The sequence below is a fragment of the Lates calcarifer genome, linkage group LG24 (genome assembly GCF_001640805.2).
Source record: "Lates calcarifer isolate ASB-BC8 linkage group LG24, TLL_Latcal_v3, whole genome shotgun sequence".
NCBI classification, from domain to species: Eukaryota; Metazoa; Chordata; class Actinopteri; family Centropomidae; genus Lates; species Lates calcarifer.
This window is the reverse complement of record NC_066856.1, coordinates 10585229-10601345: the sequence shown is the minus strand read 5'-3', so window position 1 is coordinate 10601345 and position 16117 is coordinate 10585229. Positions and strand designations below refer to the sequence as shown.

Sequence of the window (16117 nt, the reverse complement as noted above, 5' to 3'; positions counted from 1 at the left end):
TTGTGCAGGGCTGAAGCTGCCTTTGAGGTCACGTCCTTGCTATTTGTCAGTAGATTTGGGGATTTTAGTGACCTAAATTGCTGTTTATATTCTAAAATTAAAGGTCACGCTTGGGGTTGGGGGAAAAAAAAGAAATCTGGATAAAGTTGTTTTAAGCTTAATGAAAATTCATTTTTGACGCATTTCAGTAGGTTTTCTCAACCCACAGGGGAGCATGAAATCCTGGTGGTTTTAAAGTATTTGGTGTCCTTAACAGTACATACATCATGCTCAGTGACGGTCAAACAGGGAGTGACCAATAAGTAAAACACATTTTTGAGTAAAGGGGGCCTTTAAATTAGATTATTTTTATACCAAGATAATTAAAAAACAATAAAAAAAGATTCATATTTCTTCTCCAGAAATGTTACACTACTGCCTTTAAATGAATTATAGCATTCATTAAAAATATAATTAAATGAAAGAATTAAATGTGAAAAAACAGACAGTTTTCAGTTTTCAAGATCATGAGCCCAAGCCTGATGGTTTGAATCTGACCCTGATTCAAAGATCCCAAGAGAGACGTTTTTAATGACGTCTGAGACCTTTCCTCATCACTGCATTTTCTCCAACAGTCAGCTACCAGGTGATCAGTTCTAGATGAGTCATGAAAATGAACTCAGCTCACTGATAAAGCAATGTGATAATGGCTTAAAGGTTTTAAATGCAGTTCAGGTATGTGTCTTAACACCAAAAACAGCTGAAGCTGAAGCCCTACACTGAAAATATATCTGCCATTAAAAATGTCAGTATGGTTTAAAAACCAGGTCAAGAACAAAGTAGATTTCTTCATCTATCTAAAAATATTTAAGCTGTTGACTCCAAAACAGAGAACAGACTAGTCAGGGAGCTAAAGTGATCCTCCACACATCTGTCAGTGTGATAGCAGACACTCATCTTTCCACAGAACAGCCTGACCACTTAACTAGCAATGGAGAATACAAGCATCCTCCAGACACTCGCCGCGAGTTCCTCTCCAACCTCCTCGGCACGTTACACGGGAAGCGTGGGGATGTCAGAGCTTCAGCCCTCAGCACGCAGTGCTCCTCTGCCGTGACTAATCAGGGCTGGATAAAGTTGCTCAGCGGCAGATTAGTTCTAATATGAGGGAGAGTTGTACTGACAGTTTCGATCCCTCTGTGTACAGAAACAATCAGCACCAAGTGCAGCCACTTTCAGCTACTGTTAGGACTCCATGTAGCTCAAATAGGAGCTATTAAACAGGCCCTTTTTGTAGTCTGGTAAAGTACACACAAAAATCCCCTTTACTCATCCAAGAAAGAAGACTATTAGGATTTTGGCTTGAGTCGTTGCTTGGACATTGATCAACATCTATAGGATTCCTCTCGCTCTTTTATCCTCCTGTTAATACAGCTCTAATTTAGAGGACTTCAAGGGGGTTGATTGCACATAATTCAGATGGAAAAATCAATGACTCTGGCATTTGCTTTTGCATGGCACGGACAAAGCTCCACAGCCCCATTGATTTTGTTCTATTTTGGGCAGCAAGGTTCACTTCCCATATTGGCTGGTCAGAGCAAGGCAATTCATCTTGGGTCTAACATGGCCTCAAGCTGGTCTGCCACTACCTGAACAAGCTTCTGGAATAGAGATCTGCTGCTAATGTGTGTGAACAGCCTTGGCGCTCCTCAATGGCTAGCAGATGATGTAGCTGCCAGCTGAGTCCATTAGTCAGTGAAGTTGAATTAGACCGCCGCTGTCCCGTTTGCTCATTCATCTCGCTAATGAGAGAGAGAGGGAGGGAGGGAGGGGGAGAGAGAGAGAGAGAGAGAGAGCAGAGTGGGTTTGGTGATGCAGAGGCGGTCGGCGTGCTAAAGGACAGGCACAGGTGGTGGAGTCGCATGTAGGAAGTCAGTAAAGGTGATGGAATGATGCAACAGAAGAATGTCATAGATCAGGAGCGCACTATCTCTCCCTGTGCTATCAGCCCTGTTGAAAGTTAAAGATTAAGTATCTCTTATTTGGAAAACACAAGCAGCATTTTTCTTTTACTAGGTGACGACAACCATTGCAGTTTGTCTCCAGTATAAATTAACAGAATGTCATGACATTAGAAATGTTTTCATTCGTTGAGCTAGATCTTCAAACAGCACAGGTGAAGGACAACATGAAACATGCGTCTTTGTCCTGTGAAAGTGTTGGTGAACTAGCAGCTTGTCCTGAAAATGCAGGGAGACTTTTAAAGGATAAACTCAGTGATTTTCTGTTATATATTTACTGTCAACAAATCCCATGAAAACCAACAATTGTGTAGCCAAAGCCAGATGTAGTATATTCCTCTGCACCACAGGCTTCCATTGTTGTCAAAAAATTATTAAAACATACATCAATACGTCATGCCATTGCCATACCACTGGATGACATGTTCCTTCATAACCATACATGTGGGCACAAGTCAAATCACATTAGCCATCCTGCTGTCATAAATAGTCGCTAGCTGGTGTTAATCCACGGCTAAAAATAGTCCCCAACAAATGCAAGATTTGCTCTTGGTTGCTCAACATTTGAAAAGAAAGTCAAGTCACGTCAGTTTTATTTATATGCTACCAAATCACAACAGAAAGCAGGTTTAGACCATCCTCTTTATAATATTATTTATGGAGACCCAACAATTCCCACCATGAGCAAGCACCACTGGTGGCAGTGGCGAGGAAACCTTCCATTTAAGAAGTAGAAACCTCGAGCAGAACCAGGCTCAGGGTGGGTGGCCATCTGCTTTGACCGGTTGAGTTGGGTTGGGTTGAGAGAGAGAGAGAGAGAGAGAGAGAGGAAAGGGAACCTAGCACAATGCAAGTTCCACATAGAGATGTAAGGTAATTGTGAAAACAATAATACAAATAGCAGTGTGTGTTGAGCAGGATCATGGGGGCAGTAGGTCACTTGCGATCACAGATCCAGACTCTACAGTTCTGGAGGCAGACACACCTGCAGAGAGCAACAGGAGGAGAGGGACGAGAGAGCACAAAACTATGGGACATTATGTGAGAACTACTTTATGGTTCTTCCAAAGTTTCTGTGACTTCTCAGTAAAATCTCAAAGTTAAAAGCGAAGGCAGTGCAAAAAAATTTTTTTACCAGCATGAAAGCTCATTCCTGACCTCGGGAACAAGAGCTTACAAGCTTTTTCTGAAGCTTCCAAACACAAAGTTCTGTATTAATGTCATTTGTGGTGAAGTGAGAAAACTTGATGCAGAGCGTTCGATGTGGTTGAAATTACTGGATTAACCTAGTAAATGGACCTTAATTAGAGTCTATTTTATGTTGTGCAGATGGTGTTGTGAACACCCCATCAGCGTTGAACACCATATGCTACAGCTACTGTCATCAATGTCTCTCATTTTCACTTAAATCCAATTTACATTCCAGCTTTTGCCTTTAGAAGATAAACAAGAAGATTTAATTATGACAAGATAAAACTGTAAATTGCCACTGGGCAGAGTGAGATGTTCTGTTTACACCTGCTTTTAGGAGAAATAAAGACAAAAACCAGATTTTTTTTCCACATGAACTGAGGTGTTTTTACTGCATTTCAGTAACAGAAAACAGCCTTATTACACATTGCACTCACAGCGAAGACACATCCTCAGTGTCAGTGAACAAAGTGATTCAAAGTGGCCTTTAGGGGACGGGAGGTCTGCGTTGTTCGGACGCAGGCTCTCCCTCCCACTCGAAAGATGCACTCCAGAATGCAGGCATTAAAAGCACCCAGTTGATGCCTTGGCGGGTCAATACAACACACACAATGGGTGTAGATGTGATCGACAAAACTGTGGGGGGTGGGGGGAAGGGAAGGTGGTGGGGACGATCCACTGACACAAAATCACTGGAATGGAGAGGACTTTTCATTCACTGGAGGACATGCAGCCCCGTACAAAACTCTCTGGAGTTTGGACTCGACGTTAAAAGTTTTACTGGCATTAGAGAATGTGCGCAGGAAGAAAAAAAAAAAGCCACTGTCAATGCAACTGGCCTCTTTTTTTTCTGGTTAAAAAGTACAACGGTGGTGGCCCCTTTGCCTCCGCTCTTGGTCAGGTGATGCTCCAGTGATGCTATGCCAGTGTGGGGTTATGTTAAAAAGGGATAGGTAGACCCTTCAGGAACTAAAGGTTGGTCCACCTTCACTCCTGGGGGGAGGGGAGGGTCAGCACTTCTATAGATTACTGCTAACACCAGTTTTGTCCTTTTTGTCCACATGAAAAAAACTTTTCTTTGTTATTTTTCGGAATATGATACTCTTGCAAGTCATACACATCCATATAGATAGATGAACTCTTTTTTTTTATGTCAGCATACAAGGTAAGCTGGGTGACTATATATGAAGACAACAACTACAACTTTCACAGCACTGGCATTGGTTAATTTTAAATACAGTACTCAAGCATTGTTAGAATAATAAAATAACAAAAGAAAAAAAAAAAAAACAGAAACATAATACCCCCGAAAAAATAAGCTACTGTACGCAAGTTGGTTTCTCCCCTAAAATGTTTCTTTTGTGTTTCAATGGCATGATGTACATATTTGTTTTAACCATACCAACAGACATTTATCCAAAGGGAAAATTGTCTATCACTTTGGATTTCCCTTGATTTCATACAGTACCATGCATTTTATCTCATTAGTTTATATTTCATTTATTTATTCATTTGTTTTTTTGTCTCTAAATTTTGACTGAAATCATCAATAAACGTGTTAAGATAGCGTTGTCTTCACATAGACTCAGGTAATGGTGTTTTAGTCGGTCATTTCTCGGTGCACATCCACCCTATTGCATGTTGACAGGTTTTGCAGGATACAGTGGCAATCGTGGGGGGGTGGTGGTAGGGGTGGAGTGGAGGGGTAGAGAGGGTCGGGAGGCGGGGGGTCATGGGTACTGTATAGGTGGTTGTTGTAAGGTTATGGGAGATCAGGGTGAAGGGGTGGGGAGGGTTTGTAAGGTTTGTGTATGCCGAAAGGAGAGGGAGGGGGGCCGGAGGGGGGAGGTTTGGGGGTTGGGGGGGTTGTCAGCTCCTAGACGACAGCCTTTGAATCCTTGCAGACCTGAGTGGTGGTGCCTGAGTTAGTCTGTTTAATGTCCGTCCTCCCTCCCACATGGTTCACTGGTCTGAAAAGACAAATGAAACTCTGTTAGGGCGGATTTTTGTCCAAGGACTGAGTTGGAGCAATGTTGCGAATAATCAGTCCGGCTCTGGGTAATTTGTTCCAGCTCTTTCAAAACAAGATAGGTGATTCTTGTAAAGGAGGACTTCCAGAGAAAATGAAAGTGCTGCAACTGTGACTCCAGACACTTAACAAGTCCTTGACCTCGCTCTGTTTCACACTGATCAACTGATCAGCTGTTACTCCTGTGCTGCGGTTTTTATCAGAAGGGACTTGCAAAGACAGAGATTCATGTGTGGGGGGTGCTGCAAACAGAAAAGCAGCTGATGTGGAAGAAAAAAAGGGTATTTTCATGCTGATAACTGTAATCACCTGAGGCAGAATGTGCTAACAGTAAAGTATGGGTGAAATAATGGTTTTCAGAGACCAAGAGGGGAAAGACCGAAGTGAGAAATGAGTGATTAACTGCTCAGGTGAAAGTGTAATTGCTGCCAGATTTGCCCCTCTCCTCTGATGGTGACGTAAATGAAGCTGTTATAATGCTGCAGTTGACTTTCCTCTCTTTGTTCATTTCCTCTTTCGCTCTGAAGAAGGAGACACAGGGCTGCAAGAAAACAGCCCTGCCTGAACTTTTTTCCCAGGGCACACCTACTATGAAAATACTCTAGCAATGCTTGACAGTGATTTCCTGGTTTTCCAAAAAACAGCATTCCTACTTTCCTACTTGATTCTCCACTGTTGTCCTTCCTTCCTTTCCTCCCTTCCTTGTAGCAGAGAAGACAGGGAACAAGGGGAACGGAGGGGAGATACGTTGGAGAAAGCCCTCTCTTTCTGTCATGACTGAGCCTTGGTGGTGATAGCCATCATGCAAAGTATCGAGCACTGACAGGAGTGCAGTGCATGTAAATATATACGCCTACTGTCGCTTTTCCTATGGAAGAAAAATGTCGAGCGGAAATGTTGCGGACGTGTGTGTGGGTGGGGAGGGAGCTGATGATGGGCCACCCTGGAGCACTGAGGATTTGCAATAAGCCAGATTGGCACACACACCCAGACATACACACACACATCTGGCTCTTCACATCCACCCTGATTGGCTGATTGGTAAAGCTTCCGACGCTGAGTGAGCGTGGAGCGACTGTCTGTGAGCTTGGCGCGACCCGTGTCCTACCGTACCTTGATGGGGCCATCCACTGGGTCCAGTCCCTGCTCCGACAGCTGTTTCAAGGCACTTAGAGCAGCCTGAGAAGAGAGAGAACAACAGATGGTCGAGTGAGAGAGGGAGGGAGGGAAAGAGGGGAGACTGGGTGGGAGGAGAGTGAGTGTCACCCTTCAGCTGCTTTTCAAATAACACTTACTCTGGGAAACCTGATGCCAGCAGGACACTTTCCCTTCGCTCTCTGTTGTCTTTGGCTCCTCTCCTCTGACTGTTTATCTAGTGTTATTGGGTTAACATTTCCACTTTATGTTTTGGCTGCTCTGCATTTTCCTAAGTCAATCTGAGTGACATCTGTATTCTCTGTGACCACACCTAAAAAAAATAACGGCAGGTCTGAAATTCCTATAAATCATAAAGGCTTAGAAACACCACACACATTATCATCTTATCTGTGTAGCTCCAAACCCCACACTAACTAACTGTAAGTGAGGATATACAAGCGTGCATGTACGTTTTATTCTTAATTGTATAATGACTTCATTATGCTCAACTTGTGGTTGAGAAAGGAAGCTTTTGAGTGGAAAATGACACTTCTCAGGCTCACGCTTTCAACAGCTTTAAATTGACTGTCTCCACCACATTTAGCTCACGATCACAACCGCCCATCTTTAACAATGTAAAACCATATCATTAAGAAACTATCCTATCTATATTTCCATTAATTCAGACTATGCGACTTCCATATTTCACTGGTTCCTCTTGCCAAGCTTGAATCAAAAATGCCATGATGTCATTTCCTTCCTGCTCATCGCCCGCCTGTCTGTGCCAGCAAGAGGGGCTGCTGGTGATGTGAGGAGGGTCCGTCCTACTATCATAATAAACGCAACGTGTGGGAGTCGGGAGGTGTAGTGTAGACTGGCACATAGAGACTGAAGAATAATAACAGACACAAATTGAGTGGCAGAAGTGTTTTAGTAACAATTTCTTGACATTTGTGTTATGTCACCTATGGACTGTATATTCAGAGCACTGATCCACACAATTAATGTCACAACCAGAAACCACTTGTGAGCCACTTCTAGAAAAGAGTACCTTAAGTGTGCCAAGATGAGCTGTCCAGCCTGATCTTAACCAGGCTGTAGGTCCGATCTTGACAAGGATCCTTCTTCCATCCTAACAATTGGCTCCAGATGTGTTTGCCCTCTCTTCCTTTCTCTCTGTTTGTGTCTCTCATTGGGGGCTGACTTGGAGCAGAGGGCGTAGCTGGGGAATATATCTCCCAACAGAGCTGACACCAGTGGGTCTGACAGAGCAGAACCCTTCCTTTCATACCAATCATCATGACTAACCACTGTTCAAATATTGTATCTAAAAGTACACATACAGTCTCGGCCTGAGGGAGAAATCTGTTCTCTTACAGTGCATATCTCATTCAATATCTGAGCGCCATCTGTTAATGTGTTATCATGTTGTCTAACAAGATTTAATTACCCTTTAGAAGCACTATCAAACTGTTTTGTTAATGTGAGTATCATCATTTTTAAATGGTGGATAATTTACAATAGAAACATTCCCTATGTCATATAAATAATGATTATTCTACCATAAAAAGTATGTTTTTTCAAACACAGCAAAGTATGATTAAGTGTGGATGAAGTGTGATGAATTGGTTTATTATCTACTGTAATGCAGGGGCATGGCTTGTTAGGACATTTCACATCACAGATATTTGTTAGTTTGTAATGTTTACAACGAACTTGTAAATACAATCCATCATCACTGCAGTTGTGTCAGATTTAATAGTAGTTTAATTTAATAAATAAACTGGAACATGGGCTGAAACATGAGTTTCCGATGCTGAATCCTCAAACAATATTTCTCAAACATACTGTATAGTCTGGAAGTACAGACAATATTAACATATCCAACAGCTCCACTTTATTATTCTATAGACATCTGGTACTACAGCGGTCAAAATTAGCCCGGATCCGTTACACTCCATCACTGCTTAATCAGGATCAAGATAAGGCATAATTGGTTCTGCTCAGTAGATGAGTGAGATGTGACGACCGCTGAGTTCACCTCATCACAAAGTCCACCAATGTCTCCCTGTACTTTATTCTTATTAGTTATATGAACTATGTGGTGCTGACAAATCAGCCATCCTCCTCATAAGAACATCTAACTGGGACACATTTTCCTGATACTCTCAGGCACACAGGCAAGAGATGTCTCCATGTGAATAACAGTCTGTATTTAATCTTATAAGCGCTGAGAGGAAACATTTATCACACTTTAATCCTGAGAAAATATAAATCCCACTGCATGGCGTATCAATGTGTCTCTATGGAATGCAATATACAGAGCAGGATGTTAAAAACTATTATCTGTGTGCTTTCGTCCAAAATCATTTTCAAAGTGTTTAACTTCAGATTATGAGAAACATAAACCAGGAATCATAATTCATGACTGACAGGTGCAAGGGTCAAAATCTGGTTTATATCCATCAAAATGAAAAGAGAAAATCCGTGATGCTTCACAGGTAGTAAAAAAACTGCAACAATAATAATAGGTCTGGTTTGAAAAATTGATACTGTCGAGTTATTACTTAAGGCCTTTCTCCAGAGACTCAGAAATCAACTGAAGCCCCTCTAAGTCTGTAACAGACAATTTATGGTGCAATGTGTTTTTTTCTCTGTGAACATCTGACAGCCACTGAGATTTAGAGCTTATACTTGCAGAGATTTAAGGTGACAGCCCTGTAGAACATGACAGCGGAAGGAATGTTTTCACAATTACACTGTTAATAAACATAAATCCTATCAGGGGACTCTTGATATAACAGTTAGGTGCTTTTTTTATACATATGCAGTACCATCATGTCACCTCACAATGACCAGAACTGTCCACACATACTGAGGCGGAAAAAGTAATTAAGATAAGAATGAAACCTAATGCAGCCAGATTAATCTAAGACACATGATCAGTGTCGCACCTGATAAAAAACCGGGACAGATCAATCTCCCATTTTCTCTTGTGACCAATAAATTGTAATCACAACCAACTTCCCCATGATTAACTCTTGTTTGTTGTATTTATTCAATCGGTTTGGGACCTTTCTCTCCCTGAGTAAATAGCCAGAGCCCATCTGTTGAGGAGAAGGAGGGGTGGGGGGGTGACTGGAGATAAACAGCCATAAATCAGGGGCTTGACGGTGGCAGCGTTGCTGATATACGACAGGCAGGCATAAAGGCTGAAGCAGCCAATCCCTGGGCCCAGCAGCTCAGCGAAGGACGCACAGCCTAAGACAAATACTGGGCCTATCTGTGGGAATAGCAGGCAGTGAAATCATTATTTTTATAATGAGATAAGTTGGCCATCGTTAGAGGCGGCTGCTACACTGATGCATCAACACCAGGAGAGTATGTTTAGTCTGAGGCTGTGACGTGCAAGGTGGAGGTGTTCCATCTTTGTCATGGAACAAAGAGAGAGTAAGAAGTGGGCTAGACACTGTGAAGAGAGGATGCTGTACACTGAGTCATTAACACATGGGAGAGGAGAGGAGTGGCAGTTTTAAACAGAGAGAAAATGGCTAATTGGTGACTGAGAGCTTAACCACCTCAAAAGGAGCAAAGGAAAAACTTTGTTTGATGTGTTGTTCAATCACTTCTGAGGGAAAAAGTGTTTAAAACTGTTCTGAATGGCCACACTCAGTGGCAGAGTGACAGGGCAGCAGTTTACATATGGGGGCAGCAGTGCACACAGTCACTTCTGAAAAGCATTCTTAGTGTTGCACTCATATACACCAAAAGTGAGAGAATGAAAATCACAAAAACATAGCTTCATCCACTTCAATGAGATCACTGTGTCGGCACAGCAGGGGTGCTGAAACAGGGTGCTCGAACAACAAAACGCAGGATTGTTCAGCAAAAAATGCAATGCATCGTCATCTGGCAATACAAACATATACAAACAGACAGTCTTGGTAGAATACCTTGTAATGAGAAAAACTGTCCCCAGTTATAAAATCTTGCTTCACAGTTTTCTAGATCATTGTGTGGTGTTTTTGTATCTCTCAAGCTGGATTTCTTTGATCGTATTTCATTTTAGCACCAGTACCTATGGCAACATGCCCACACCAGCAGCTTGAATTTACTACGGGACAAGTACTCAAGTCACCTTCATCACTCTCTCCTCACCTATCATCTTTCCTCACCCCCAACTTTAGATAACAACTCAGCACTCACCATCAATCCAAGACTGTGAGCCAATCTGCAGCGCCCCACAGCCACTTCACACATGGGCCCATTCATCTATCTATCTAGTTGTCCCTAGTTCAAAGGCTTGGACAAACAGTGGTTGAAGGTGACGGCGTCTGAGGAGGATCTGCGACCGTGGCCAAGCTCCTGATGTGGAGTGACAGGAGCGGCTCATTTTTCTGGGCCTGCTGCGCTCTTAATGGCTTCCCCAACAGAGGCTTCGCTTCCATCAGCAGCTTAGCCAAACAAAGGCCTGGTCCCCCAGGAGTCCACGGCACCGGCCTGATGGATCTGATGGATCGTTGGATCACATTGACCCTGACAAATCAGACCCCTGCGTCAGCTCTCGCTGCTGGACTGCTTGGTTCTAGGGGAAGCACTGAAGACATTTTTGGGAACGGCAGGCTGAGGAGAAAAGGTGGGGAAAAAAAGGACGAGGGGGAAGAGACATGAGAGGGTAAGGCTAGAAAAGGAAAGAAAAGAATTGTTTGGTGGGAGAGGAACCACAGGGAGGAGGGGACAGGAGCCTTCAATCCTTCGATCTCCATCACTTCACCCTCTGGCCCTTAGCAGTCATCAAAGACATCAGGGAGGTCCTAATGAGGTGAAGACCACCAGCACATCATTCAATCTCACATACTTGCATCTCTTTCTCTCCTCCTACTCTGAATCTTCCTAGTAGAAGAAAGAGAAAACATTACCCTAGTTTGCCTGCTCTCTTGACTTTATCAGATCAGCTCCTGCTTCTGCTCTGCTCTGCTGGAGGCCAGATGAAAGTGCAGACACCAGTTTAAGGTTTAACCCAATGACCCAGTCTCAAGAATACAATGTGGTATTTCTCTTTTTACCAGGGCAGATCCAGATTCCCAGGGCTTTCTCTGGCTCTGTATAGTCCAGCTGGGCTAATCAAACCCTTGCCTAATCTTAAGTCCAGGCCAAGAGCATCAGTGGCAGCCTCCCATCTTTGCTTTGATCTTGCGTCATTATCTAAATCATCTGTTTGGACGTCCACATCATCCAAGGGAGCAAGAGGCAGGAGAGAGGGAATGCTTGGTTTCTTCTTCAGACAGATTCTTCTTGTGATTTTTGGTGGGCCTTGATACAATCCCTGAAGTCTCTGCAGGTGCACCAAAATGGATCCATGTGGGCATGTGTACACAAAAAACTATTTTATTGGCTCAGTGCTGTGGTATCATGGTGTCATGCAACCTACTCGACCTGCATAGTCATTAGACACTGTTGTTGGACAGACATAAACATGGAAATGCCTTCTTTCATGAGCTGCTGCGGACATGTAATAGTTTCTGTGTAACATTAGTCTTTATTATGGTCAGAATGGAGCATTGCATCATTTACAGGAACAATATTTGGCTGGATGCACTTCCCCACTTCTACCAAGTACCACTTCACCACAGATTTACACAAACCACAGAAACATTTCACAACCACGTCCAGTTTCTTCTTAGAACTCGAGACGACGCTGGGGTGGATGAACCGTAAACCCACACCACTTGCTTTTGTTTGCTCAACTATACAGTGGACATTCATCCTCTTATTCTGCCATAACATGCTTGCTGTCAGACCTCAACAACGCTAGAGAGAGGGCGATTAATGGTGGATGGCTGGTTCTGAGCTGCTGCGAGGCGGGGACACTCAGAACATGAAGGGGATGCCGGATGGCTCATGAGGATGATCTAAGGGATGTCCAATAGACTAAACAATGACAAGAGTGGATTTCAAACAGGGTGTTTTACATGCAGTACCTGGGAAGATGGAAAAATGAGTGCACTGTTGTCAGAGAAGTTCTGAAGCTGGATATATTGTTCTGGAGAGGGCTTGTTCTGTTTTCAAAAGGCCACATAAAACCTTGACAGTGCTCCCTCTTTTTGCGCTCACTCCCCAATGCACAAAGAAATATGAGATACCAGGGAAGAGAGAATCCCAGCCATCTTTTTGTCCTGTATTAACCCTCCTGTCACTATCATGCAATCACGTCACACCTTCCTCTGATGTTTATTAAATTCTTTTAAACATTATCTATTGCATATTTTCTCTTCTCCTTTTTTTCCTTCTGTCATCTACTCTCAAGCTTCTTCTCACCCCTTGGCTTTCGTTTTCTCTAAATTCTTTTCTTCTCCTTCAACCCACATCAAAACCCTGGACAGGGATCGCCGGAACATTCCCGGATAGCTCGTGGAGAACACCTGTGTGTGCATGAGTGCAAGCAGTGTACGCGTCTATCTGTTAATGCGGTGTGATGTGTACATGGATTCTTGAGTGACTACAGAGAAAATGTATTCAGATCCTCTCACCAAATCTCTTCTTCACTCTCACTCCAGATTTCACATCCTCTTCCACATCAGAGGCACTGATAAAAGAGGCAGTGTGTGCTGGCAGTGGCCTAGCTGTAGCCTGACATGACGTTAATTCCTCTGAAGTAGCACTTCACATCTGCCGCTTCACCTCTTGTGCAACAGTGTAGCAACTGTGAATGTTGTACAGCTAAATAAACTTCTCTGTGAGGAAATCTATTTGATTTCTGCATACTTCTCAGTCATGTGTGCATGCTGCCACATTATGGTGCCCAGAATTCCTATAGTGGATAGTGTGTATGTTCTTTTGTGTGTCTCCCAAGGCCTGTGATGAGCGCTGAAGGCTGGCTGAGCTAAGTTAGCGGGTAACGGCTGTGGGGCTCCCCAGGGGAGCAAGCCTTCGCTGACATGGGAAGCCATAAATAAGGGCCCGGGGCGCAGCGCCATGTCATGCGTCATTTGGGCCAGAGAGGCCTGCTTTATCCCCTCCCATCTCCGAGCTGCTGAGCATGGCACCTCCTAGGGCGTAATACAAAACATATGAGCAGAGGGCGAGGGGCAGAAGCACCTCAGCATACCATACTCCTGCCTTGTCAGCAAAGCATCTCAGAGGAAAAGCAGATACAGCCAAAGACAGCCTCTATGATAACACTGTGCTAGTATGCCACAATCAAACTTGTCAAGAAACGGTAACTTAATCACTGAGCTTCATTAAGCTTCATTACCATTGATGTGATATTCTTAAAGGATAACAGAAATATAACATGGAGCAAGTTTAATTGGTAAAACCAATTGGTAATACTATTTAGCATTTCTAAAGAGTATCTAAGCAATGAATAAATGGTTTAAAAGCACCCTAGTCCACACTATAATGTAGCTTTAAGCAGTATGTCTTAAGCGTTTATTAGTGCTATTTTGTGAACATTTGAATGTGTATAATCAGCTGATAAACACACACACACACACACACACACACACACACACACACACACACACACACACACAATATTATAAGCCAATAAATCAGTGAATATTCATAAATTTTGAAAAAGACTTAAACCTACTTAAGGACAATATAAACAAAGAGGGTAAGAGTAAGAGTGACTCAACACTGGCAATATGAAACATTATTTAACCAAGAAGTGAAAGTGTGACACTTTTCATCAAGAATTGAGACAACAATACATTTCCAGTGAGAAAGGAGCCTACCACCCACAGGAAGTTACACAAGGGAACCTATGTTTTGCCTATCCTCAATATTTCTAAATTATTCCAAGGTTGCTGATGAATCAGTGACTAAATACAGCATGAGATGAGATATGGGGCATGAAGAATGCATTAGTGATGGAACTACTGTCTGTGAAGATACTGTGTAAGAAGAGAAAAACAGCCTTAGGACCAATGACTCACCAACATGACCACTGACTAAGCTGAAGTGCCTCCCAAAAAGAAGGGCCTTTAAATTTTCATGGGTAAACACCCACCACCATTCGCAGATGCAACCTGGGTGATTAGACACAGTCTGGGTGGACTATTCCTTTATGACTCATCCAATGAACCAATATTATTTCATTAACAGTTTATGCTTCACTTGCACAGATGACATACCCAGAAAATAATGTTGCTTCATCAACATAACTCTACATGTAAGTCATCCACAGGATTAAAGAAGCTTCAGAAATATAGGGAAGTTGAGAAGATCATCAAATGTCACCTTGAATTTTCACTTCCTGGGCTAATAGTGAAGAAATACACCCCTCACTGTTTTCTATGGTTAATGTCTGCTTCTATTGAGTTTCCCCAGACACTCCATAGATGTGTTAGATCATCTCATCTTCACCTGCAGAGATCTACTTTTCTATGCCGCAGGGACAGGCTTCTATAATCCTGAGCAATTGGACTCAAATTGCCCTGGGGGAGGTACGAAAAGCTGCGGGAAGAAAAGCCAGCCTTCAGGCACTCGCTCTCTTATCAGTGGAGAGATAGTGATCGGTCCCAAGGGGCGTCCCATTTCTCCCTTTTCTGCTCTTTTCTGCCTTCTAATCCCCGTTTTCCTTTCCACTTTTCTTTGTGTCAAAGATGGACCACATGATCCTTTTTAACTGCTCTATTCCTGCCAATTTTCATTGTCCTGAATTTAAAATGACAAACTCCCACTGTTTGCTTGGTGATGAATTCCACAGCTTAGTTGAAGTAGGCAGTGGTACAAGCAGTGGTTGGGTGGAGATGCAAATGTGATGGCTGTGGTTGTTGCCTGGCTGCTACACAACCAGAGGAAAAGACCTTTTCTATCCACAGCATGGAAGCATGGGCAGCTCACACCAGGGGTAGGATCCAAGGTCTTAATCACTTCCCTCCATTTGCATAGATAACAAACTTAGTAAAGATACTGGAGTGGGCTGCATCGGTCGCTAGTGAGGATATCAGTCTGGATGTCAAAGAGCATTGCTGGCTGTTATCAGCCCTTCCGTTAAAATTGGAATCCAATTATTTCTTCATCATTGGGTTAGTAATAGAAGCTAAAATACTAGTTGCATTAAAAATGGTCTGAATAATGAGGAGATGGCTCAGATGAGTCATTGAAGCACCAACTTCACATCACTGAGTTATTAAAATCTCCTATTCCAACACAATGGCAACAGCTGCTGTCTTCAGCTTAGATCTTCAGAATGAGTTAAGGCCCAGTGCATGCCTGAAAATAGCAGTATGCACAATGTGTCAAAAGAACACGTTGGAAGGCAAAAGTGTTGATGTCTGTTCAGCATGGCCACACTCAAAGGTGGGACAAAAAGAAGGCAGTTATAGAGAGGGGCATGAAGTGGTAATAGTTCAAACTGAGACAACGGCGCACACTTTCAGACAGCCTTGACTCAATGGCTCCTAATGTGCTGCATTTATTCAAACAGGGAAAATTAGTTGGTTGTATTAGGAATGAAAAAGAGAGAGCTGAGGTTCACACCCTGCCTTCTTGCTCAATTCAGCTCACCTTGTCACACTGAAGGTTTCAGAAAGTCTCAAAAATTGTAGGACATAGTTGGGTAGGTATGGGGGAAGAAGGGTTCAGACACTCCTAATCACTTCATTTGGAGCATAGAGTCCGCTTTAGACCAACAAGACAAGATTCACAGAAGAGACTTACAGGTGTGGAAAGGCAAAAAAGAGGAACTTGGGAATGTAGTATATGAAAGGGTTAAGATAAAGGGTGAGTGGGGAGAGAGTATCTTACTGTG

The 16117-nt window shown here is 43.0% G+C and overlaps 1 protein-coding gene across 1 annotated transcript in view; it reads right to left on the bottom strand.

Moving 5' to 3' along the window:
* Positions 1-3551: 3551 nt before the first annotated feature.
* stau2 (staufen double-stranded RNA binding protein 2) overlaps positions 3552-16117 on the bottom strand; it is an 82790-nt gene continuing 70224 nt past the window's right edge. Inside the window, 2 exon segments of the mRNA XM_018673991.2 lie at positions 3552-5161; positions 6334-6399. Of these exon segments, the coding sequence (XP_018529507.1) occupies positions 5126-5161; positions 6334-6399 (102 nt within the window). The 3' untranslated portion in view covers positions 3552-5125.